The 26,455-nt window shown below is 42.7% G+C and overlaps 1 protein-coding gene across 1 annotated transcript; it reads right to left on the bottom strand.

Annotated features, from left to right (window-relative positions):
- Positions 1-26,027, bottom strand: UTP25 (UTP25 small subunit processome component). The gene is made up of 12 exons (XM_079968617.1): positions 25,872-26,027; positions 23,183-23,222; positions 21,740-21,992; positions 21,448-21,654; positions 20,168-20,256; positions 19,561-19,971; positions 18,212-18,431; positions 13,267-13,469; positions 11,441-11,623; positions 9,578-9,690; positions 7,977-8,222; positions 1-336 (listed from the first exon to the last, which is right to left on the bottom strand). The coding sequence occupies exons 1-12, from the start codon at positions 25,976-25,978 to the stop codon at positions 90-92; spliced, it is 2,319 nt and encodes a 772-aa protein (XP_079824743.1). The 5' UTR covers positions 25,979-26,027; the 3' UTR covers positions 1-89.
- Between the last annotated feature and the right edge of the window lie 428 nt (positions 26,028-26,455).

Raw genomic sequence — 26,455 nt, 5'->3', positions numbered from 1 at the left:
CTAACATTTGTTCTGGAAGAAGCACAAGCCCCAAATAATAGGCTGAACAGGTCAAGGAGTCCATTCGAAATCTCAGTCCACTGCTTATTTCACTCTGTTTCTCCAGTGACAAAAAGGTGCACATTTTTGGAAGACTGGAGCATTTGGGCCGCCCGGTCGACACCCACCACCGCAGCCACCTTTTGAGCATCGTATTTTGAGTACAGCACTGTGCAGGTCAAGGTGGCCTCTTCCTCGCTGCCTGCCAGCTTCATCATATTGCAGACCTCACTATAGAAATGGGGATAGGTGGGCAGTTCGTAAAAAATAAGGTTCCGGATGCCTCTAATTGAGTACCTGGATAAAGCAAACAAACAAGAGGGCACAAAATGATTAATATGCAACCGGGCAACACAGAAATTCCTTTTTGAAACTTTAAGCATTTACAGATGAAAGAGAATACAGCCCCTTTTTTAATTTAACAGACTTGGGATTTCAACAAGGGAAATGGGACTTCCTGAACCTGCCCCCTCCCCGGCAGTGAAGCAGGATTAAAATTCACAATGCAAAGAGGTAGAATAGATTCTGTAGACTGCTAGCCACCAAAAAACAGGGTCTCTGGATGCCCGAAACCTTCCTGCAGCTATTTGCTCCACCTTATTTTTGTATGTTTGGCAGTTGTTGGACCCCCAATATCATAAAGGTATCTGGTTGACTTTCAGTGAATAAGTAAAAAACAATGCAATGCAAAACAAACTATCAAACTGATATCTACATAAATGCAAACAAAAGCAAACCTCACTGTACCCCCCACCCCCATTAAAATACAGATACTTCCGGAGGCGGCGCGTCCGGCAATGGCTGCCCTCTTCTAACTGCGAAGAGGGAGCTCCGCAGAAACGGGTCGTCCGCTACGGCGCAGCGGAGACCCACATCGGGAAACCACAGGCAGCGAAAGCCTGTGGCCGTGGGACTCGGCGGGCACCAGGAGCGCCCCCCGAAACGTAGAAGGGACCTCGTAAGAGGTCCCGGAACGTGGAATGGTTGGCGCGGTGCTGTGAGTCAATCGCTCTTTCTGGGGAGTGAAGCCGCGTAGCTGCTGTCGGTGAGCGCTGTCCTCTTTTCCTGGAAACATTCGGCTGGAAACCAACAACTCGTGAGTAAGATAAGAAAGAAAGATTTGGACGTAAATTTCTACTAATTCGGCTAAAAGCGAGAGACGTAACCAGGAAGTCCGTCTCTTGCCACTGCTTAAGATTCAAAGCAAAGACTTTGATCTTTGGAGTCTTTGAAGAGGCGCTAAAAGGCAATCAACTCTCACAGGACTTAACTTTTTAAAAGCCTTACTTTGGAATATGAACTGCTTGTTACCTGCTCTGTTGGATTTACAAATTGACAAAGAATCCCAGGCAGTCGGACTGCCTAGATAACAAAACTGTCAGATTGCAAGACTTTGACACTTTGTTGCTAGAGTTATTACTAGCTGAGCTTTAGTGAAACTGTTACATTGAACTGATATATCTTGCACTTATTGAGACATTGTTATACTTGGAGACCAACTCTGCCAAATACAATTAAACTGAAGGTCTTTTGGAAATTAAAGGCTGTTTGGACAGAGCTAAATATTGAAATTTGGAAAACTCTGAAGATTTAAATAAGTGACATTAACAATTTGACTTCTTCTCTATAACAAAACTGGGCTCCATCTAGTGGGCTCTGGATTTACAATTATATGTGACTTTTCTTTTGGTTTCCCTTCCTCCTAAAAGTTTACTTTATGGACTTGTGGATTCCCATGGGAACACATTCATTTTGACCTTGACTAGCAGACAGAATTGGAATGAGTGGCACTGGAAGACAAACAAGAGCGGCTAGAGGAAAAAGGCAAACAACTTTGACTCTACTTTCACAGCCGCGCAGATCATCTGTTCCTGATGTTTTGGAACTAGAGGAAAGTGAGCAGCTGCTGGGAGAAGATATGGCATCAGGGGGATCTGCTTCAGTATTAGACAGAATTCTTGAAAAATTGGAAGGCTTAGATAAAAAAGTGGATGAACAAACGGCTAAGATTGATCAGACTAGAGACTGTGTCAACAAGTTAACTGAGCAAGTTACTTTGAACGCACAAGCAATTGGCAAATTAACTGAATCTACTGTAGAAAATCGAAAATTGGCAGAGGAAGCCATCCAGAAAACTGAGGCACTGGAGCAGGAGGTAAGACCACTCCACAAACAGGTTGGGGAACAGCAGGCCTATCTGTCCATGATCGAACTTCAGGCCCGGGAAAATAACTTAAAACTGAGGTTCATACCAGAACTGGAACCCGAACAAGGGAACTTAATTGGGTTTTTGACTAAGGAATTCTCCAAGTGGTGGCCTTTGGAGGAAGAAAAGGATTTTAAAATTGTGACGGCTTTTAGACTTGGGAAATCAACAAGGAAGGACAAGCCCAGAGACTGTTTGATTACTTTGAGATCCAAGGAGGAAAGAGACAAGATACTAGGACTACACTACGGAAAGTCACTTGAAATTTTGGACAAAAGAGCAGAGATTTACAAGGACATTCCTAAACAACTCCTGGACCTTAGATCCACCTATCTTGAACTAGTAAGGCTGTTGAGGAGCAACTCAATTATCTTTAGGTGGGAATTTCCACAAGGTCTATCTTTTACGTTCAGAGGGAAGAAGGTAAAAATTAAAACAGCTGAAGATAGAGATAAATTTTTGAATAGTTACGGAGAGAACCTTCAGAAAGGGATTGCAGAACCTTCAGGGGCTGGACCATCGCCTGTATCTATACCTACACCTTTGGGGTCTGAAGACCAGGACAAAAAGACACACCACCAGGGCAATAATAGATAAATCCAGGATGTCTCTGCAACTTCTGAGCTGGAACATAAATGGCGCCAACATCCCGGAGAAAAGGAGAAGGATATTTCATATTTTGAAAAAAGAACAATTGGACATTATTTGTTTGCAAGAAACACATGTGACTAGGCTACATAGAAAAGTGTTAATAAATAAAAGATTAGGCCAAGAATTTATCTCTTCGGATCGAGTTAAGAAAAGAGGTGTGGTGATATATGCAAAAGAGAGCCTGTCACCAAAATTTCTATTTAAAGATGAACAAGGAAGAATCCTGGCAATTGAGATTCAGAATCAAGGAGAAAAGTTTTTGATATTAGGAATTTATGCGCCAAATGACGGAAAATCGGAATTCTACAAGAAGCTGCATGAGATAATGCTGGATTATCTGAACTATGATAACATCATTATGATGGGAGACATGAATGGAGTGGTATCAACTAACACAGATAAGTCGCATAGTCAAAGTGTAACAAAAGAAGGCAGACTACCTAAAACATTTTTTGAATTGACTGACAACATGGACTTGATTGACATCTGGAGAACAAAGAACCCTCTAGGAAGAGAAGGAACATTCTTTTCTGAAGCCCAACTGACATGGACAAGAATCGACCAAATATGGACAACTACAGGCCTGGCACCCAAGATAAAAAAAGTGGAAATCTGCCCAAAGACCTGCTCCGACCATAACGCTGTAAAGATGGACATGAGACTAACCCCAACCGGCTCCTTCAGATGGAGGATGAATGACAATTTGTTTAGAGATCAGGAGATCATTAAAAAGGCCCAAAAAGCTTTGAAGGACTACTTTGAGATAAATCTGAACACCACGGTGGAAAAAAGAATCGTCTGGGACGCAAGTAAGGCTGTTATGAGGGGGTTTCTGATACAACAGAACACTATAAAGAAAAAAGCACAGAATGAGAAAAAAGATAAGATTTTGGAGAAAATTAAAGAAGGTGAGAAGAAGTTGAGATCGAGACCGAAATTAAAGGAGATTCTAAGAGAAATTAAACTTTACCAAGCACAATATTCAAAATTGATAAATCAGGAGGTGGAATGGAAAGTTAAATTAATGAAACAAAGATCCTTTGAATCAGCAAATAAATGTGGAAAGCTGCTAGCATGGCAGCTGAAAAAGAGACAAAAATTGAACACGGTAACAAATTTAGAAATTGAAGGAAGAAATATCCAGAACCCAGTGGAGATCAGAAAGTGTTTCCAGAGATACTTCAAACAATTATATACACAAGGGCCGCAAAACGAAGAGGAGATAGAACAATTTTTAAAGAAGAATGGTTTACCAAGGTTGTCCCTGCGAAATAGAACAATCCTGAACTACAAAATAACACAACAAGAGATTGATGAAGCCATTCAGAATATGCAATTGGGCAAGTCTCCAGGGCCAGATGGACTTACCTCCAAATATTATAAAACATTTAAAGATTATTTGATACATCCATTAATGGAGGTTTGCAATGAAATTATGGAAGGGAAGAAGGCACCAGAGTCGTGGAAAGAGGCTTTCATCACATTGATACCCAAACTAGAAACCGAAAAGACACAACTTAAGAACTACCGCCCCATCTCCCTCCTGAATGTGGATTACAAAATTTTTGCAGACATTTTGGCAAGTAGATTTAAAAAAGTGTTAAATGAAGTGATTCATAAGGACCAAGCAGGTTTTCTCCCAGGTAGACATTTGTTTGCAAATACAAGGAACATTATTGACATTTTGGAACTCTTGCAAACAAATATTAATACAAAAGCAGTGCTGATATTTATAGATGCGGAGAAGGCCTTTGACAACATTTCTTGGAAGTTTATGAAGAAAAATTTGGAAGGAATGGGAGTGGGGCGGGGGTTTGAGAATGGGATAGAGGCAATCTATTCAGAGCAGAAGGCAAAATTGATAGTGAACAATGTGGTGACGGAAGAGTTCAAAATTGAAAAAGGAACACGACAAGGCTGTCCTATTTCCCCCTTGTTATTTATATCGGTTCTGGAAGTGCTTTTAAATATGATTAGAGGAGACCGGTTGGTGGAGGGTGTTCAGGTCGGAGCGAAACAGTATAAACTTAAAGCATTTGCAGATGACCTAGTATTGACCTTACAGGAGCCAGAGCCTAGTACTAAAAGGGTACTGCAACTGATTTATGAGTTTGGTCGGGTGGCGGGATTTAAACTTAACAAGCAAAAAACTAAGGTTCTGGATAAAAATTTGACTTCTTCAGAATCAGAAAGGTTTCAGAAAGAGACAGAATTAAATGTGGTTAAAAAAGTAAAATACCTAGGGGTAAACATAACAGCGAAGAACATGAATTTATTTAAAGATAATTATAAAAAATGTTGGTCTGAAATTAAAAGGGATCTAGATGTTTGGTCAAGACTGAAACTTTCCTTGTCAGGACGTATTGCTGCTATTAAGATGAATGTACTGCCAAAAATGTTGTTCTTGTTTCAAACGTTGCAGATTGTGGATAAAATGGAGTGTTTTGGGAGGTGGCAAAGAGATATCTCCAAATTTGTCTGGCAGGGCAAAAAGCCCAGAATTAAGTTTAAGATACTAACTGATGCTAAAGAAAGAGGGGGCTTTGCCCTGCCAGACTTAAAGCTATACTATGAATCAGCAGCTTTCTGCTGGTTGAAAGATTGGCTACTTCTTGAAAACACTGATGTTTTAGATTTGGAAGGATTTAACAATGCTTTTGGTTGGCATGCATATCTGTGGTATGACAAGGTTAAAATACATAAGGCTTTCAAGAATCATGTTGTCAGAAAAGCAGTCTTTAATGTCTGGTCAAAGTATAAGGGCTTATTGGAAAACAAGACCCCAAGGTGGTTATCATCAATGGAGGCTAAGGCCCCGAAAAGACTCAATATGGAGGCCAAATGGCCGAAATATTGGGAAATAATAGAAAAAGATGGAGACAATTGGAGGTTGCAGAGTATGGAGAAACTAAAGGGGAAAGTGCAAGATTGGTTTCATTATGCTCAGATTAAAGAAGCTTTTAAGTCAGATAAAAAATTAGGATTCCAGGTGGAAAAATCAAAGCTAGAAACAGAATTGTTAGAACCCAGCTCTAAGATACTTTCAAGAATGTATAACTTGCTGCTAAAATGGAATACACAGGATGAAACGGTCAAATCAGCGATGATAAAATGGGCACAGGACATAGGGTACAACATTATGTTTGCTGACTGGAAAAAGTTATGGACCACAGGTTTGAGATTTACGGCATGTAATGCCTTGAAAGAAAACATTATGAAAATGATATATAGGTGGTACATGACTCCAGTCAAGCTTGCAAAGATATACCATTTGTCCGACAATAAATGTTGGAAGTGCAAAGAAGCTGAAGGAACATTCTTTCACCTCTGGTGGACTTGCCCTAGAGTGAAGGCCTTCTGGGAAATGATATATAATGAGCTGAAAAAGGTATTTAAGTATACCTTCCCTAAGAAACCAGAGGCCTTTCTTTTAGGCATTGTCGGCCAGAGTGTGCAAAAGAAGGATCAAAGTTTTTTTATGTACGCTACAACAGCAGCAAGGATACTCATCGCTAAATGCTGGAAAACTCAAGATCTGCCCACACTGGAAGAATGGCAGATGCAACTGATGGACTATATGGAATTGGCTGAGATGACTGGCAGAATCCGAGACCTGGGAGAAGAACTGGTGGAGGAGGACTGGAAGAAATTTAAGGATTATCTACAAAAACATTGTAAATTGCATGAATGTTAAGAAAGATGTAAGATTTGTAATAATACGGCTCCAACAAATTAGTAATAAGGAATATAAATTTGAGCGTAATTGAAAGAAAAGACAAATTTTGGATTAACAATATTTTAAAACTAAGATTTCAAAAGTGTGAGTTAAATTCTAAAATTTGAGATTTAATATTGGATAATTATATGATATGAATTGAAACAAGCAAACAATTTGCTAGCAAAATTTATGAGTTCAGAATGCAGGAACAAGAGATGTGAGGAAGTCCAAAGATGAGAATGAAATGTGGAGATTTGAAAAGACTATGTTACTGATGTATGTTTTTCTGTATTGTTCAAAAAATTGTTAATAAATATTATTAAAATAAAAAATAAAATACAGATATAAATGCTGAGAGGCCCAGCCTTCAAAATTTAAAAGGTTTGGGTGAATCAAAAGGGCTTCAGTTGGTGCCCCAAAGATGACAAAGGTGGCATCATTTTTATAAGGAAGGCCTGCGGATTCCTATTCAAAGATCACTCCTCTAGTGGACCAGCAAAGTAACATCCCCTAGGTCCCTTCTCCTCTTGTCAAACTGGATCATCTCTATCCACCTTTGTTCTTACCACTTAATTCAGACTTCTGGAACAAGGGAAACTTCCTCATACCAAGTCCGACCTTTGGTCCATCTAGCTCAGCACTGTCTACACAAGGGGCTGACAACCTGGTCCCCACCGCCCACTAGTGGGTGTTTCAGGTTTCTAGGTGGGCGGTAGGGGGTTCTATGGCACAAGCTGAATCTTCCTTCCATCGAGCACTGGTGGGCGGTAAGGAAATTTTACCATCAAGAAAGATGCATTAGTGGGCAGTAGGTATGAAAAGGTTGACTACCCCTGGCTTACACTGACTAACAGCAGCTCTCAGGGATGTCAGACAGACGTCTCTTCCAGCCAAATCTGGAGCTGTCAGGGATTAAAACTGAGACTTGCACTCAAAGTACATTCTCTATCAGTGAGCTATGGCCCTTCCTTGCTATTAAATAAATACGTACAGCTTTGGTTCAAAAGAAAGTATACACAGCATCACATTATGATCAGCTGGCAATGATTTTCAAAACACATTTTACCTTTCTATGGGAGAAATATGAGCCCAAGAAACATCAGTTATTAACACATTCAGAAATCAAACCAGAAGTGTATTGTCTTTTAGCCTATATTTATGATCTGTGGAGCAGCATCTACATTGATGGTGCTGCATAGGTGATGAAAATAATACACATTTAAGAAATCTTTCACTGCTGTGTGAAAAATTCCACATTTTTAGCCTAATTATGACACATTATTCATTTTGGGGGGGAGCAAGTATGACCTCATGCACCCTCTTCTATTAAAAACTTGAACTTTAGTGACCACCCCAGCCTACCTTTTATAAAAGTGGAAACGCTCCGTGAAAATCAGAAATTGCTTCACTCCCTTTAGGAAGAATTGCCTCGCTCTGGAAATGCCAGATTTACTGGTGTATTCACAGATGTGCACAAAACTCATCTCCTCCTTCTTGAAGTAGTTCCGAAGGCGTACGTAATCAAAATATGATGGGACGTAGATGAGTGTGTGCGACATGACGGCATCGCGATACTCGGGCAACACTTTCTCAGTGAAAAAATGAAACCTGATTAAGGAAACATAAGCACGTTATTTTGCTCCAAAAATAAAAAAATTCCCAGCATCTCACTTAAAGCAAATGTAGAATATATATCATACACAAACACTCTACACACTGCAAAAGGGACCATTTTGAAGGAGCCTAGTTCCAATTTATTTCCTACATAAGCAGAATAAGGGAAAGATGTCACCCCCTTCTCAATTGGGAGAGGTTTTATTAATGCTGCTTAATACAAAAGGAGGGTCTCCCCCTTAACTGATATGCACAAATGTGTCTTTATGACTATTTTTTACATGCACCACAGGCTATCTTATTCTTGATCGTATTTTCTAGCAAAAGCAATAAAAATTCTTATTAAAAACATCGTAGATGCATATAAAAATGATTTATACACAGATCACTAGAGTCTTCATAGTAAAAACACTGCAGACAGACCACTAACTGCATCTAACATTGTGTGGAGTCTCTGCATTTTTACTATTATTCATATCCCACTTTTCCTTCAAGGACCGCAGGGTGACATATATGGTTTCTCCTGTCCCATTTATCTATGCAACATCCCTGTGAGGTTGGTTAGGCGGATAGATGGTGATGGGTCACAGGACTCCCCATGATATTTTGGAGACCGTGGCACTTGGCTGTCAATCTTTCTTGGTGAGCTTTGGGAGCATGGGAAATTTCCACGATGGCAGTGATTATGTTGCTCACATGATGGGAGATGCAGTCCAAAACACTTGGGAGAGCTGTTGCAGCTGCAACGCAGAGCACTTAACCACAAGGAAACGTTTATGAGTCCTCCACAAGGCAAGTGTATAATGCCAAAGGAAAATAATTGGGACAGAGTGTTTCAGTGCAGAGTGGACTTGTTCAGGGTTGCCATCTTCCAGGGTTCCATCCTCTGGTTTTCTATTCCCTCCCCACAGCCCTGGTAGGTAGCAATCTTTGCCTACGGAGTGTGCCCAGTCCTCATTGTGCTGTTTCTGGGGTCTGCCCACTAGGGTTCCCTGCCTGCCCCCTGGCTAAAGAACCACTGCACTTTGGCAAGGCTTGTGGTTCCCTGCTGACACCTCCTCCTTGTCTGCAGATGGTGCCGTTTTGCCTGCATAAAGATCAGCGCTTGGAGAAGGAGTTTGCTATTAGTATATAGGATTGAGGTTTCTATAGCACCGCAGGAGGTTAGCAGAAGATTCTGGTGTGCATAATGTTGCCATTCAGCAGGCTGTGTTGGTTTCCTTGGATTTTTAAAATTTATTCCCCCGCCCACTGCCTACACACACACACACTTTCCACAATGCTACACTCTACTGAGCACCAAATCTGAACCTGATGTCAGAAGAGCACAGCTGAAACGACCACATTACCTGGCATTTATTACAGAAATTGAATTTTCTGCTTCCAGCTTGCGAAAAACATGAGGAAGCTGTACTACAACGTGGCTGATAGAGCCCTTCAGAGGTATGTTCCTTACCGCTACCTGCAAGAAGCAAACACAACAGGCAAATGAAGGCAATGTTAGAACAGACAGGTTACATCTGAGATCAACTGTCATGGAAAGGCTAAGAGTTGGCTTGCCGGCTTGGAACAGTTTGGTTCTTCATTCCCTCTATAACCAGCACTCAGGCATGAGTGCCATTTGCTTATGTAACCCAAACACTCCCTCTGCCCAAGGTTTGCAAATATATAAACAATATTTTCCTTGCTCAGGGGACTAAGAGACGCAAAACAGCCTAATGAGGACTGGGGGTGCTTTGCATACCCAGAACACTGGCTGCCTCTTGTGGTGGAAAAATGGAAAACTACACAGGAGGGGGAAACAGAATGGAACATCCTATTGAGAAAGAGGACACTGAACTGGAGCTGCAACATGTTCCAACCAAAAAATTTACAAAGAGTGGGAGTGCATAAAGGAATACATGGAAAGATTTGGTTTTGGACCTTAAATTTAACATGCAATAGGTAAAATGCGCAAGGATACAAGACGATGTCATGACATATATGGAACAACAAATACAAACTTTTCTTAACACAACGAGAAAAAATATTAGGTTGAGAAGATCACACATGGGTGAAGGGAAGTAACGGGAACGGGGGGAGGGAGGTACAGGGCAGCATTTGGAAAATTGTTAATGATATATATGTGATTTAAGAGGTTAAGAACAAGGAGTTAAAAGAAGGAGATTAACATGAATGAAAAGCAAAGTCATGTTCTTGTTTGTATTATGGTTTATTTTGGTTGTAAAATCCTCTGGTGTAAAGAGTGTACAATTTTTTAAAAAAATAAAAACTTAAAACTTGAAAAAATAAAAACAAGCAACTGCAATTCCCAAGATTCACTGAAGGATGCCATTGCCCTTAAAGCAGAATAAAACCAATATAGAACTGGAACTGCAACATTTTATTGTACGTCCCCCTTGTCTACTTTAGAATCCTGTTCTCAACAGCAATGGACAGCCGGGTGCTCTTAGAAACAAGTAGGGCATGGCGATGACAGCTACCTTCATTATTTAGCTTTAGCAACTGGTAAGTTGCCTGTGAAAAAGGACTCTTCATTCAGCTGTCAAGGTTAGCAGTACCTAATAAGGCCATTTGTCTATCCTCCACGAACTGGCTTAATCCTTTTTTTAAAAAACCCTCTAACTAGTGGCCATCAACTCGTCAAGGAGAGTGGTGAATTCGACAAGTAAATCAAGAATTGTACTGTCTTCCTGTCATGAATCCAGTGCCAAAGAAACACTTCCTTTTACAGGAAAGTCTCCTGCACGCTATGCTTTCTCTTTGTACCTATAAATTACCATTTAAGGGAGGAAGAGAGACTCATCATAGGGTTGTGCTTGGCCCCAGGGATACTAGTTGCCAACCCTTATTTTACATGAACAAAGAAGATTTGTGTTGGTGCAAGGAAGATAGAAATAGGACATTACTGTTGAGGACGATGCCTGTCAAGGTTTATATCTTTAACGGGACAATGTGGGTGGTGGGATATTTTAACAAACAAGCTTCAATATCAGCTTGGCAGCAGGAGACAAATGTAATAACTGGAGGCAGCAATAATCTGAGGTCAGCTTGTCTTGAGACATTAAAACACATTAGGAATGGGAAGATTTATTATCTGTAAGTCCATAAGCACACACCCTCCCATTGCCCTTTGCTGCAAGGTCATGTTGGAAGGCCAATAAGCCTTCTTCACTTCTATACAAGGGCTACAGACACATGTGAACACTAACCTGCCCCCTGTAATTGAAGCAGTGCTTATTGAAGATGGAGTTGATCTGTGGATCCTGGAGGGCGCTGAACAGCAGCGTCTGCCGATAATACTTGGACCAGTTGTTCAGATTGAACATTCGCACCCGCGAGAAATCCACCCCATGAGACTCCAAAGGCAACAGGTTAATGTGGTTCATCAGGTGCTGTGAGCAGATTTTAAAAAGAAAAGGAAGATGTCCGTCAATCTGGATTGGTTTGCAGGAAGAGGAAAATCAAGGAAAGAGAACCCTGAAAAGTTCATGCATTATACTAAAATGAGCCACGTGAATGCAAATCTGAACTATTAAACTCCTTTCCTGGCTGAAACTGAGCAGCGGATTTGGCTCACTGATAGCGCACCAGTCTGAATACAGAAGGCCGTAGGTTCAATCCTTGGCATCTCCAGGGAGAGGAAAGTCATGCGTCTGAAAACTTGGGAGAGCCATTGCCAGCCAGTACAGAATTGTTGGTATACTGCCCTTCATCCAAAGACCACAGGGCAGTTCACAACATAAAAATACAACATGAGAACACAAAATAGGTAACAAAACAATCAAATCAATAACCCCCTCTCCCATGAGCACATTTTAAAGGCCATAGATTGTTTAATCAGCCAAAGACCTGGTTATAGAGAAACATTCTCGCCTGGCGCCGAGACAATACTGAGCTAGACAGACCAAAGGTCGGACTCAGTATTTGGCAGCTTCCTTATGTTCCTAACAGCTCTTTGGCTGTTGTTGCTAGGAGGCTTTTGTTGCCTCTCAAGCTCATTTCTGGAAAATCGTTCTGCAGCATCCAAGAGACTGTCAATGATCACTGCAGCATGTGTTTAGTGAAACGAGGGTCATTCGACACCTGGCTTGCTCTAAGTGTTGTTTGAACCATCCAGTGTTAGAAACCATCCAAAATGAAATCTTTTAGTTGGTTCTAATGTTCTCAACTGGCCCACAGGAAATAATATGGTACAAGAAGACATCACAGGAGCTGCTTAGGCTGCTTTTCATAGTTTCCATGTCTTTGCAACTGATTTACCCTTAGAAAGAACTCCCCACTATTTTCTAGCATGACATCAGAAGAGCTGGCTGGATCAGGCCAGTGGCCCATTGAGTCCAGCATCCTGTTATCACAGTGCTCAACCAGATGTCCTGCTGGCAGGCTTCTCACAGACATCAGTACAGCTGAACTCTACCAATCTGAAATTCCCAGAAACCGGTACTCAGGGCATAATGCCTCTGACAGTGGAAGTAGAGAATAGCCTTATCCTCCACAGATATGACTACAGTGGCACTTCGGGTTAAGAACTTAATCCGTTCTGGAGGTCAGTTCTTAACCTGAAACTGTTCTTAACCTGAAGCACCACTTTAGCTAATGGGGCCTCCCACTGCCGCCACGCGATTTCTGTTCTCATCGTGAAGCAAAGTTCTTAACCTGAGGTACTATTTCTGGGTTAGCGGAGTCTGTAACCTGAAGCGTCTGTAACCAGAGGCACCACTGTAATCCTATTTTTAAAGCTGGTGGCCATTGCTACTTGTGGAAGCCTTGCCAGGAGAATTTCTAAGCAATGTGCTACTTCTAGAGGGAAGCCTTGCCTGTTGAAGGCAGTCCAAAAGGAGAATCGGCTTCGCTAAATTTTAAGAATGCATCCGCACTCAGAAACCCAGAACACATGTCTCCATCCCATGAGTTCAAATTAAACACCCGCGTTAAAATTTGCTGGCTGTTTACTGCATTACCTATCTTGTGAACCCTGTTCATGAGGCATGATACGTGAGTGAAAAGGGTAAGAAGGGGTAAGGAGATGCATTACCAAAACATGCTCCCAGTTCTGCATTAGGTAGATGTCGGCCTCATCGATGATAAGAATTTCTATGGACGAGAGGAAATCATAGTCTCTCTTGTTCTCTCCCTCAGCTCCAATAACAGTCCTCAGGCCAAGGGGAGATGCAATGATAATATCGGAGGAGTAAAAAGGCGCGTACAGCCGTATGCTCTTCTGAAGAACAGAAACACCTGCCCAAACACAGACAGGCAAGTCAGTCACCAGTCAGTCATTTCAACAGTCATTATTTCACAGAATCCCAGAACGGTTGTGTACAGTTGTTCCTTTCTCTCTGAACCATCACAACCTTCACACCTGATCACAATGGCTGTGTATGTATGGGTGAGTTGGGTGAGCATGCAAGTGTGCATAGAAACCTCTGAGTGGATGCAGCTTACTCTACAAAAGGCAATGATCACATGTGTCACTCTGCCCAATTTTGTCTCTGAGAGCCAGTGTGGTGTAGTGGTTAAGAGCGGTAGATTCGTAATCTGGGGAACTGGGTTCGCATCTCCGCTCCTCCACATGCAGCTGCTGGGTGACCTTGGGCCAGTCACACTTCTCTGAAGTCTCTCAGCCCCACTCACCTCACAGAGTGTTTGTTGTGGGGGAGGAAGGGAAAGGAGATTGTTGGTCGCTTTGAGACTCCTTCGGGTAGTGATAAAGCGGGATATCAAATCCAAACTCTTCTTCTTCTTCTTCTTTGGTGCTACCCATTGCTAGCTAGGGTTGCCCATGAGGGAATGCTGCCCTTGGGATAGGCCCTAAGTCAGGGATGGGGAACATCCAGCCCATGAGCATATCTTGGCCTGCCAGGCCATCTTCCCCAAACCTATGACCATCCACCCATCAGCTGACATCACTGGTGACACCAGCTGACAGGCAGGGTTTAATCCTGCACTGGTTGCATGATCTTGTTCCCAGCAAAAAATGCACAGCCTAGGCAGCAGAACAAGATCAGCATGAGACTAGAGACTCGAAGGGGAAGGGTGAGGGAAACTCACAAGGGATCCTCTCTCACTCCCATCAGAGTGAAAGGCATTTTGACAGGTGGGCAGCCCTGCCCACTCGTCAAATTAAGTCTGCAAGGCAGATCCTGATAAAGACCTGGCACATGGAGTAAAAAATGTTCCCCATCCTAAATGGAGGCACAACCCATTTCCATGCAACCACCGCCATGGTGTAAAGCCCACTGGTGGGTTCAAATACATGGAACCAACGACATGAACTGGATAGTAGACCTTCCTCCAATTCCCTCGTTTGAATTGGGATCAGCTGCTTCCCTGATTCCAAACACATCTACAGGGTGAACATTAAGTGACAATGCAGCAACCAGTATCACAAAAATGAACGCACGCCATGTTTGTCACTACGGTGAAGAGAACTTCTCTGCTTCTTTCAGCATGCCTAGTAAGTAGGTAAGACACATTCGTACAGGGAAGGGAAATACTGAAGGGAACCATTTGGCAACTGGACTTAATCAAAAGGAAACCATCAGCGGCAGTCATGACGCACTACTCGCATCTCTTGGCTGTATTATTAAGCAATATCTTTCATGAGACAATACCTTCAAGTAACATTAAGTTTTAAAGCAGCCTTCTCAGAGCAAGAGTCCTAGACATCAAGCCACAGGGAAAGAGTCTGCATAATGCACCAATAAACCAGCATGAAATTGCAATTTCTGGAAGAGTCTTGACGCTTTCTGTTTAGCCAACATTTGGACTCACTTCACCTGGGGAGAGTACAGCAGGGCTCAGCTGGAAGCCGCAGGCATTCTAGCTGCACAATCATCATTTTGCAGACGAACACAACATCTAGATCATTTACTGAATTTCTGCTTTCTCCAGTCCTCAAGGGCAACAAAGAAGAGTGACGGTTACAACACTGCCATCAGATTCGATTTCAGTTTTCTAGTTTCAGTGCAGTGCAGGGCTCGTTAGAATAAGGGCTGCCTCCACCTATGCCTCCACAACGATTATTGCAGCTTCCACACCTTGGCATCCACCATGTTTATTGCACACCATTGCAGCTGGGGTGTGCTTGTGCTGGTGGCAGATTAGCAGGCTGCATGTTCCATACAAAAGCATACAGCTTTGCTCTATGCTTACCGAAGTGTAGAGTTAGAAGGGACCTGGGAATTCACCTAGTCCAACACGCTGCTCAGTGAAGAATCGGCAATGCAGGGCGCACTCCTGATAAATGGCTGCCCAGCTTCTGTTTAAACACCTCCAGCAAAATAAAAGTCCACCACTGCCACACAAGGCAGTCTGTTCCATCCTCAGATAGCTCTTTTATCATCTGGCAGCTTCTCCAAATGTTTCTAAGTCCTGGCTTCAGCAGCAATGGAGAACCCGTCTTCTCCCTTTTCTGTGTGATCATTCTTCAGATATTTTAAGACTGCTGTCAACCCCTTCTGGAGAAGGAACTGGCAAACCACTCCAGTATTTTGCCAAGAAAACTCCATGGACATAAAAAATGAGAAGCTTTGAGAAGAAAGTGAGTTTCCAAGGCGTGCTCTGGTTCATGGGGTCATGGAGAGTCGAACATGACTAAGACGACTAAACAACAACAAAACCCCTTAATCTTCTCTCCTCCAGGCTTTACATGCCCAACTCTTTCAACTGTTCCTCATACGTAATGGATTCCAGACCCTCCACTATCCTAGTTTCTCTCTTCCCTGGGCACTTTCCAGTTTGTAAGGAGAAGGCATGGCACAAATTATTATTAATATTATTATTATTATTTTTTATTAGAATTTGTATACGGCCCTATACCCAGGGGTCTCACTTTAAAAGGGCATAGGATATCAATCAGATCAACCAAAGGCCTGGTTAAAAAGGAACGTTTTTGCCTGGTGCCTAAAGGTGTATAATGAAGGTGCCAGGCAAACTTCCCTGGGGAGAGCATTTCACAGACAGGGAGCCACTGCAGAGAAGGCCCGTTCTCGTGTTGCCACCCTGCAGACCTCTCAAGGAGGAGGCACATAAAGGAGGACCTCAGAAGATGATCTCAAGGGTCTTCCAAAGATCACAGCACTGCCACAGAGGACCAATGGACAGGTTTCCTGTTTTGCACAGAGCAACAACCAGCTGATTGAGAAGAGGGGGACACACTCTCTGTGTCTAAGATTTTGACTCCTGAAATACCAGGGCACGGTCCAACTTTATGCAGGGTAAAGGCACAACTGGACCAAAAGCAGCACAAGACACAGCCGCGTACTGCTTCTGCCCCAGCCAATTTCTCTATATTGAGCATGTCTTCCCATGGTTGTGCAAAGCGTTTTCTTGTGTGCTCCAAATTAGTCCACGTCCACCTCTTCTTCACTTTTGAGAAGGAGGGACAAGTGATGCAGTTGCTAGGCAGCGGTAGGTGGCAGCGAGGAAATACACCAAGGCATCTACTTTTCAACCCTGCACAATGTGGTTGGGCCCGTAGCTGCTGGAGCTATATATCCAGTACAGCTCTCAATGCTGATGCTCAGTGAGATTCCGAATTAACCTGCATCTCCCTACCATCTTTTGTTACCTTAAGTCAATCTTGCCGTAGAGAGACAAGGGAGATCAGAGCAGTTTAAAAGAAACAAAAAGGAGCAGGATATAAGGTCCTCCACTGAACTGAGTTATGGCCGAATGAGACCACTGGCCCATCTCAGCCAGTACTGTCTACTCCGCTTGGCAGCAATGTCTCAAGCAGAGGAAGGAGAGCATGAAAGACAATTAAGTAGCAGCAGCTTCATCCATAATTCTGAAGCACCAATTGTTTTGAATCACATCCAACCCACACAATGTGGTCCAGCTTGTGCATTTGCCTCAATGTTACAAGCAGGGCCAAGCTTAAGCCCTTTGTTGTTGTTTTAAAAAAAATGGTTCTGCAATCAAATTTTCCATGCAAACTGTTTGCAATGCAATGGAATTTTCCATGGAAAAAGAGTGTCCATTTCTGAAAATGCATTGTTCCTCAAAATTACGTAGTAACAAGATGAACAAATACGCTGGTAGTGAAACTGGGAAAGTTTAAAGGTTGCAATGTACGTTTTTCAGAGTACTATTCGTAAAAAAGCAGAAATGCATGCACGCACATACAATATAATTGTACAGCTCTTTTGGCATGCTGAAATTAGTATGCTAACAGTTTTTGGTGTTGTCATTATAATGTCTTAAATATTTTCAAGTATTTCAATAATATCTGTAAGGCTTTGAATGAAACATCTAAGCATCTAAGCTGCATTAATTGCACTTGACTATTTTTTTTCCCACTAAGGAAATTGTTCCATACAAATAATTTTGGCAACTGCAGAAAAATTAGAGATAGTATAAAATTTACACTGCATGCTTTGTAAAACGTTATTACAGCATACTAACTAATCAGAAAGCAAACATGCTGAACCACATTTAAATCATTTTTGGGCACTGGAATTGTTTTCCCAGCAAACCCACATCACTGGCAACTGGTAAAAATATTGCAGGTGTGTGTGGCTGTGTATGGTTTGTGGAAGATTATAAACAGAGAGATCTAAAGCAAATGAGATACACAAAGTAGTGGGGTTAGCACTTTGTGCTATCTTTTTCTTTTGAAATCCCTGTTTGCAGCACTACACACCAAACCACATCTGCAACTCCTGCATCTGATGAAATGGACTGTACTCCACAAAATATCATAATAAATTTGGTGCCAAGTGACTCTTCGTTGTTTTTCCTATAAATGAAGCAGCCCTAAGGAGTCTAAATGGTAAGAGGGAGAATTACATTTAAAAACAAGGCAGTGTTGGCTTTACCAAGGGGGAAAAAATCTACGCAAAAAATCGAATACTATTTTGGAGATTTGGTGGGCTTCCACTGGGCATTCAAAAAAACAACCCTAAACTGGTAAAACATGCTTAATGCTTTGAACTATTTTTTAGAACACAAAAGGACTGATCTTAAAATGTCAGTACCTAGCCTGAAGTGGTCATCAATGTTCCCAGCAAAGACAGCTTCATAATCTTCTGGCCTTTTCAGATTGGGTGGTTTCTCTTCTGGATCTGAGCCAAACTCCCCCTTGAACCGCTTTTTGTTACTAACATCAATTTTCTTTTGACTTGTCGATTCAAGGAGGCTGATGAAAATCTGCACCACACGTAAAGCAGATTCCCGGAAGGGTACCACTATCAACACCTATGCAGGGAAATGCAGAAGAAATCTATTTTGAGCAAGAAATATTTTTCAAAAGAAGACACACAGAGAGTGAGATGCTATATTGTAGGTATTTAGGGCTGGCCATTAAAAAAAATTATGTGCCCCTCATCTAGCTTTAGCTGACTGACTACTCCTTAAAATACGTATTTATTTGCAGAATTTATATCCTACCCAACCTATAACATAAATTTATCTTTGTACCCAGGGCAGCTAACAAAGTAGAAAGATAGAAAAAAATATTGTAATGAGAATAACTAGCACAACAAACTAAAACAGCAATTGTCTGTTCAAACAGTCCAGTGAAAATGAGAGCTGCTCAAAGTTGTAAGTGTTAACATTTACCGTTCTAAGAAGCATGGGAAAACAGTAGAAAAAAATGACTGGTGCCTAAATCACAGTAATAAGGGCATTAGGTGGGTCTCCCTGTGGATGGCATTCCAAAGGGGAGGAGCCACCAATGAAATGGTGTTTTCTCCTCATTTGACACACAGACCAGTGGTGTTGGATTGGATAATGGTCTCAGATGATAATCTCAGTGAGCAGGCAGATTGCTGCTGGAGAAGGCAGTTCAGTAAATACCTGGGTCCATATATATGAATGAGAGAGTTCTAGATAACTATACAGAAATAAGGAGCATTCTCCATGGGATATATTGAACCATGTTTGTCATTCATTATCAAACTCCCTGTCCCTGGCATCTGAGCATTAAAATGAAGATCTAACAAAGAAACAAAAAACATACCCAGTGTTATGATACAATAGTTAAACATCCCCAAGGAATAGATCCTGGAGATTCCAATAATGTTTTCTACTCAAGTCCAAAAAGAAAATTGGTCCATCATTTGCGACACAAGAGAAGCAAATATTGGGTGGAATCAATCGAAGTCTTATTGCATGATGATTATGGACTCATGGACAGTTGGCCAAGCATGGGCACCTTACAGTTTCCAAGTTGTAAGAGATTTAATCATTCCCCTACTGGTCAGGGATTCATAGGCTGATTTGAAGGGACACCTTTACTGTACAATGGCAGCTCTGTTTAGGGAATACCACATACACTAAGGCATGTTTTCCATGCAATGACGACAAATTAAGGAAATCCTTTCACCTTTGGTCTTGTGAGTCCTTGATCTCTGAAGCTATCATCGTCAGTCCCAGGTTTTTGGTCCCTTCGCTTGGCATTATTGCCAAGCACTTGGGCATTTGCCTTCAAGACGTGGTTCAGGGCATGCAGGCAGTAGACTTGACGGACTTCTTCCCCATTGCTTAAAGCAGTCCTCTCAGGGTAGAACAAGTCCTTGTATGAATTCATGATGCAGAAAAGCTCTTTCTGCAGCGAAGTAAATGGCTGATCTTTTGATTTCACCTGCGTGGAAAGGAATGGGCTGTTGACTTTAGGCCAAGCAGATCCTAAAGGCTTGCGAAGATGAAGCCGTTTCAAATCAACTTCTTTGTCTGGCTTAACCATTCCAAACTTCTCCAATTTTGAAGAAAACACTAACTGACCCAGTGCTGGCCACTAGAAAGGAGAAACAAACACAACATAAGGTTAAACACAACTCCTGTTAATAGTCTCAGATACGCTGTAAAATACCCTATTTCTCTTTTTTTACAGAGGATGAGCACAACACATTCAGAGATGAGTCAGCAAGTTTTGAACCAAATAAGGAATAGAAACCAACCACAGTGAATATGAAATAAATGTACATTATTACCTTGACTTGGCTGGTAGATTTTGAACACGCAAGAATTTTATCTATTTGTTTTTCTTCCAGTTCTTCTTCGACATGACACTTAAATGGATCTGTGTGGAGAGATAAAAACAATGTTATGAAAACTAGACTCTGCTCTACACATTTTTAAAAGAAATCTGATCAGAAGGAGGAAATTGTTATCGCAATTATGAATTGTTAGAGGTCTGTCAGAGATCTCAAATGCTGCATCTAACAGTAAAAGAAGAAGAAGAATGTAATCATAAAAGAATCTTGCATGACAAGGCAATTCTATAGTACAGAAAACAGCAGCATGGCTAAAGGGGAACTTCTGCCTCACCCCGATGTGGTAGGACTCCAGCTCCCATCTGCCTCAGTCAGTGCAGTCCACCTCTGTTCTACAATGAGCATACACATAAGCCTTGTCATTCCTCAAAAAAGGAACACCCATTCTCAAGAGGTTTGGCAAACCCAAGCAGGTTTTGGAAGGAATGGCAAGATATTTTTTCTACCACCAGAGAACTGAACTTAGTTACAATAAAAAACAAATTAGCTATTAGTGTTCAAGTCTGATCTGCACAACTGATGACCTCTTAAGTTAAACGCAGCTCGCTATGTGTGGTTTGCCAGATGCAATGGCAAACTCTTCTTTGTGTAGTTTTAATCAGGCAGCACAAAGAGGAGGTTCATCTGACCTCAGGTGGAAGGCAACGGACGGGTTCTATGGCTCATCAGCTGCTCAGATCTGCTTTCAATCAATTTCTCAAGGTTCTTAGGCTACATTAAGGAATAATGTCCTCCCCTAAGCAGCAACATATGAACCTATAACCAAGACCATCACAGTTACAATTATATAATACAATACAATAATATATATATTACATATAAAATATCAAGAATCCAGCAAGCGGTAACCAGGATTATTAAACCTTTTAAAACATAAAGGCATAAAAACGACCAAAATTTCAATAAGCAATTGAAACAAAACTCTAAAAAACAGTAACAACCATAATAAAAATCCTCTTAATTTAAACAGATGAAGCCAACCACACATTCCTTGGGAATTCCATTGGACAGGGGCCACCACTGAAAAGGACCTGTTTCTAGTGTCTTCCAGTTTAATTGGCCTTAGTGGCATGCCAATGAACAGGGCCTCCAAATTCAACCACAGGGCTCAGACTGGTCCAAAGAGCTGAAGGCAGTCCTTCGAGATGTCAAGAAGCTTGTATGTAGGTACTCTCCCCCACCCAACAAACATTTAATATAAAGACCATGCATTTTACCTTTTGCAATATCTGCAGAACCACTGCTTTCTTTCCCATCTGCAGAAGGATCACCGCACTCTTCTTCTATGAAATTGGTTTCCAGGCTAAACTCAGATTCGTGCTGCACGTCTGTGAATTCTTCAGTAGCTTCATGTTTCAGGTCGCTAGAAGCCTCTGGATCTCCAGGTTCCTCTTGGCTGTTTTTCTGCAGTGTTGCTTCTTGATCTATGCCAGATCAAAAAGAAGAAGAGTCGTAGGTTGTATTCGTACGAGAGCTGTGGTCTACAGAATTTGAGATGCACTGGATTACCTGATTCTGGGGGGTCAGGCGCATTGCTGTCATTGTCTTCGTCCTCCATTTCTCCCTCAACTTCTTCGTACTCATCATCACTGCCCACTTCTGCATCACCATTGTTGCTTCCTCCTTCTGATTCATCTTCATCATCCTCACTGTCCGAATACGGAGCAGTTTTTAAGGTGGCCAGTAACTTGTGATATACTGAGGCTTGTTCAGAATCATTCTCTGTGTCACTTTCTGAGCTTGACTGCTCAGAAGTTTCTGACTAGAAATGGGAAAAAATAACGTATAATGCAAACATACTGATACAGAGTCTGATCACTGGATGCTGAGCCTAGTATTACCTTCTATACTATTCTATCCAAATCCAGCTTTTATATGTCAGCAACACTCCAAAGTTCACAGGCTGAGGGGTTTCCTTCTTAACTGGTAATGCCAGTGATTAAACTTAGGATATCATGCATGTAGACTGTCTTTCTGCAACATGGTGCCCTCAAGATGGGCAACTCCTGGCTGTGTTCAGCTGTAGCCTGAAACATCTGGAAAGCAACAGGTTGGAGAAGACTGATGCGGACCACTTGCATCCCTTCCAATAGGGATTCAGGCCTCATCATGGGACTTAAACTAATAAATATTTCAAGTTTTGTGTTAAGAAATCCAAGTTATGGGTGAGATCCAATGGCACGCCAGGGGCCGTGACGGTACTTCTCTTCTTCCCCTGCACCCCTATCTGCTCTAGAGTATCCCTCAACTCATTGGAGCAGATGTTTGGGGCTTGTGGGGAGCTGCAGGAAGGAGGGAAAGGAATTCCCATTTGCAACAGCAGAAATGTGTTGTGCAAGCGGGATGGGTTGGGGCAGGGATAGAGAATGAGCTGGAGCCAGAGGATGGGACTGCTGAAGTCCTACTCTGTTATTACTGCAAGCTTCTGCAAACCTTCCCCAGCTTTTTCAGATTTGCAAGCTTTTCTCTGAAGTCACAAGTGCCAGGACAGGAATGGGGAACCTGTGGCCTTTCAAATGTTGTTGGATGACAATCCCTACCATGCTCGACCACTGGCTGTGCTTGGCTGAGGTGGAGTGGAGTGGAGTCCAACAAGATATGCTGAAGCCTAAATTCTGGGTGAAATACCAGGCGCTAAAGCAGACACATAAAACCATAGAATTGTGGAGTTGGAAGGGACCCTGAGGATCATCCAGCCTGAACCCCTGCAATACAATGCAGCTGTCCTATACAGGGATCGAACCTGCAACATTGCCACTATTAGCACCACACTGAGCTATCGAATTACACTGCAACCAGGGATGGAAACAGCAAAGGCAGCGAGGAGGGATGTGCTATAGAATTTGAACTAACTGTGTTAATACAATTAGTCAGTTTTCATGCATTAGCATTTCCCATTAATTTATCCATATAAAAAGAGGCATGCTTAAAAAAAGGTAGGGTCACTCTTACCAGTTCACAGATTTGAGTTGGTTTTTCTTTCCCAGAAACCCTAAAAGGAAACCATTTGAATTTAATTTATCTTTAGCAACTGATACATAGATTGGAAAAAATTAAAAATAATCAAAATGGTGTGTAGCTTTTAATATTTGGAGTTTAGCACAAGAAGACGTGAGCATTACTGCACATAGCTGCCCATCACAACTTATAATGTCCTGATTGGAACCAGAACAACAAGAGATTTACAAAAGACAATAATATTTTAAGAGTTCCTTAATGCTTGCATCACTCTGCTGTGTGCAGCCTTTGCACACCTGTGTAGACACCACCTGGGAGCTGGAAGGAGATCACTGATGGCTCAAAGCTGAACTGCACCTTTCGAAAAAGAGGAAACTTTACAGAAAGCTGTGATCAAACCATCCCAAGTGAGTTGTCCTTTCTGTGCCCCAAATGGCTGAAGGAAAAAAAGCATCAGTCCCAGATTATTATTGCTGTTGCATCACCTAATACATTGTGGAGAATCTGGCATTGAATAATTGGAAAGGAGAGGAGCCCAGAGATACAGTTATACTGGGTACAAGCAATAGCTTTTAATAAGCATGTTTAGTCAGATGTAAGCCCCACTGAGCTCTATAGGGCTCAGTCCCTGGTAAGTGTGCATACAACAGCAGTCTAAAAGAGTTGTGGTGGATCGCACAACTCTTGCCCCAGTGCTCACTCCTGTCAAACTGTAGTGTTTGTGGGGTTTTGAAGCACTACAGAACCATGCAAAAACAGCGAACAGAGGCTGAGTGTGGGATAAGTGTGCACAGTATGAGGATCACAACCAGATGTCCATGGGAAGCCAGCAAGTGGTATCTGTTCACAACAGCACTCCTCTCCTGTGGTTTCCAGAGAGAAGAAACACAATGGTGCATCTGCAGCAGCACAACCGGACGCCTTCATCTGCCCCAACTGCAACAAAACTTATCTCTCCAGTACTGAAGGGAACACAGTGGATGTAGCCTACCTTGATTTCAGCAAGGCATTTGACAACGTGCCCCATTATATTCTTGTAAAGAAGCTGGTAAAATGCGGACTTGACTATGCTACCACTCAGTGGATTTGTAACTGGCTGACTGACCGAACCCAAAGGGTGCTCATCAATGGTTCCTCTTCATCCTGGAGAAGAGTGACTAGTGGGGTGCCACAAGGTTCTGTCTTGGGCCCGGTCTTATTCAACATCTTTATCAACGACTTGGATGATGGACTCAAGGGCATCCTGATCAAATTTGCAGATGACACCAAACTGGGAGGGGTGGCTAACACCCCAGAGGACAGGATCACGCTTCAAAACGACCTTGACAGATTAGAGAACTGGGCCAAAACAAACAAGATGAATTTTAACAGGGAGAAATGTAAAGTATTGCACTTGGGCAAAAAAAATGAGAGGCACAAATACAAGATGGGTGACACCTGGCTTGAGAGCAGTACGTGTGAAAAGGATCTAGGAGTCTTGGTTGACTACAAACTTGACATGAGCCAACAGTGTGACGTGGCAGCTAAAAAAGCCAATGCAATTCTGGGCTGCATCAATAGGAGTATAGCATCTAGATCAAGGGAAGTAATAGTGCCACTGTATTCTGCTCTGGTCAGACCTCACCTGGAGTACTGTGTCCAGTTCTGGGCACCACAGTTCAAGAAGGACACTGACAAACTGGAACGTGTCCAGAGGAGGGCAACCAAAATGGTCAAAGGCCTGGAAACGATGCCTTATGAGGAACGGCTAAGGGAGCTGGGCATGTTTAGCCTGGAGAAGAGGAGGTTAAGGGGTGATATGATAGCCATGTTTAAATATATAAAAGGATGTCACATAGAGGAGGGAGAAAGGTTGTTTTCTGCTGCTCCAGAGAAGCGGACACAGAGCAATGGTTCCAAACTACAAGAAAGAAGATTCCACCTAAACATTAGGAAGAACTTCCTGACAGTAAGAGCTGTTTGACAGTGGAATTTGCTGCCAAGGAGTGTGGTGGAGTCTCCTTCTTTGGAGGTCTTAAACAGAGGCTTGACAACCATATGTCAGGCATGCTCTGATGGTGTTTCCTGCTTGGCAGGGGGTTGGACTCGATGGCCCTTGTGGTCTCTTCCAACTCTATGATTCTATTGGTTTCTACAGCAGCAGCAGGCTCTGTAACCTTCCAACAGTTTGCTGTCAGCCCCATAAGTGCATTCCTCCATTGTCTCCCGATACAGATGGATGCTGACTGGACTGCCTCTGACTGGGGAGGCGATATCCTCTGCATTCTGGGACAGATAACTAAAAACTTTCTGCTCTCTATCAGTTGTGAGAGATGAAGACACAGGAAGAAAGGAGGCAAAGGCCATTGAAAAATGAAAATGAAGTCAGCTATGGATCACTGAAAATGCTGCAGGCGTGGGGAGAAGGACAGCCAAAATCCTCGGAGCCGTCTGCCTTAGCAATTCAGTCTATTTGAGGGATGGGGAAATTGTGGCTCTCCAGACGTTGTTAGACTCCAACTCCCATCACCCTTAGCCGGCAGGGCCAGTTACCAGGGACGATGGGAGTCGTAGTCCGACAACACCAGGAGGGCGCCGACTCAGGGAAGGCTGCTGTAGGGAAATCGTTGCAGGCAAGAAGCCTCATCAGCAAACAGACCCTTCACCTTTCACCTTAGACGCCATTCAAACAAGCCCCGCTCACCGATCATAGAATGGGTGCTCCTCCCCGAAATCCTTGAGGTGCTTCTTCTGCTTCTTACTCAAGGTGCTGATCAGCTGCTGCTGCCGGCGAGCTTTCCTCTTCCCCATGTTGCCGAACTTCCTGCTCCGCTTCCCACGTGGATTTCCTCTCCTGTCGCTTTACGGCCCCCCAAGTCCGCCGCTTACGACAGTGGGCTGGGCTGGATCTGCTGTGGGTTCCTTGGCTCCTCCTGGATGAGGAGTGGCTGGTTCCTTGCCTGTAAGGGCTTATAGTTAGGGGTTTTTTGCACCTTACGCAGAAGTTTCATGGGGTCCCAGTGAGCTTGCTGGCAAGTAAATGTGTTTAGAATCGCAGCCCATATCGGTTATTCCCGCCCCCAAGCCCGGTTCGTTGAATGCTTTCTTTAATACACGTATTCTTGAGACAGTTCTAGGGTTCCTTGAGCCTCGCTGGGGATTGTAACTCTGTGAGGGGGCGGACTACAGTGCCCAGAATCCTTTGCGGCAATCGCAGCCCGGCCGCAGACGCAACTTGGACGTAGAGAAGGCGGGGCCTAGCCGCGGCAGCTGCTTGCCGAAACTAAG

The sequence above is a fragment of the Podarcis cretensis genome, assembly GCF_951804945.1.
Source record: "Podarcis cretensis genome assembly, chromosome: 3".
Lineage (NCBI taxonomy): Eukaryota > Metazoa > Chordata > Lepidosauria > Squamata > Lacertidae > Podarcis > Podarcis cretensis.
The sequence above is the reverse complement of the archived record's forward strand: the minus strand, read 5'-3'. Positions and strand labels throughout refer to the sequence as shown.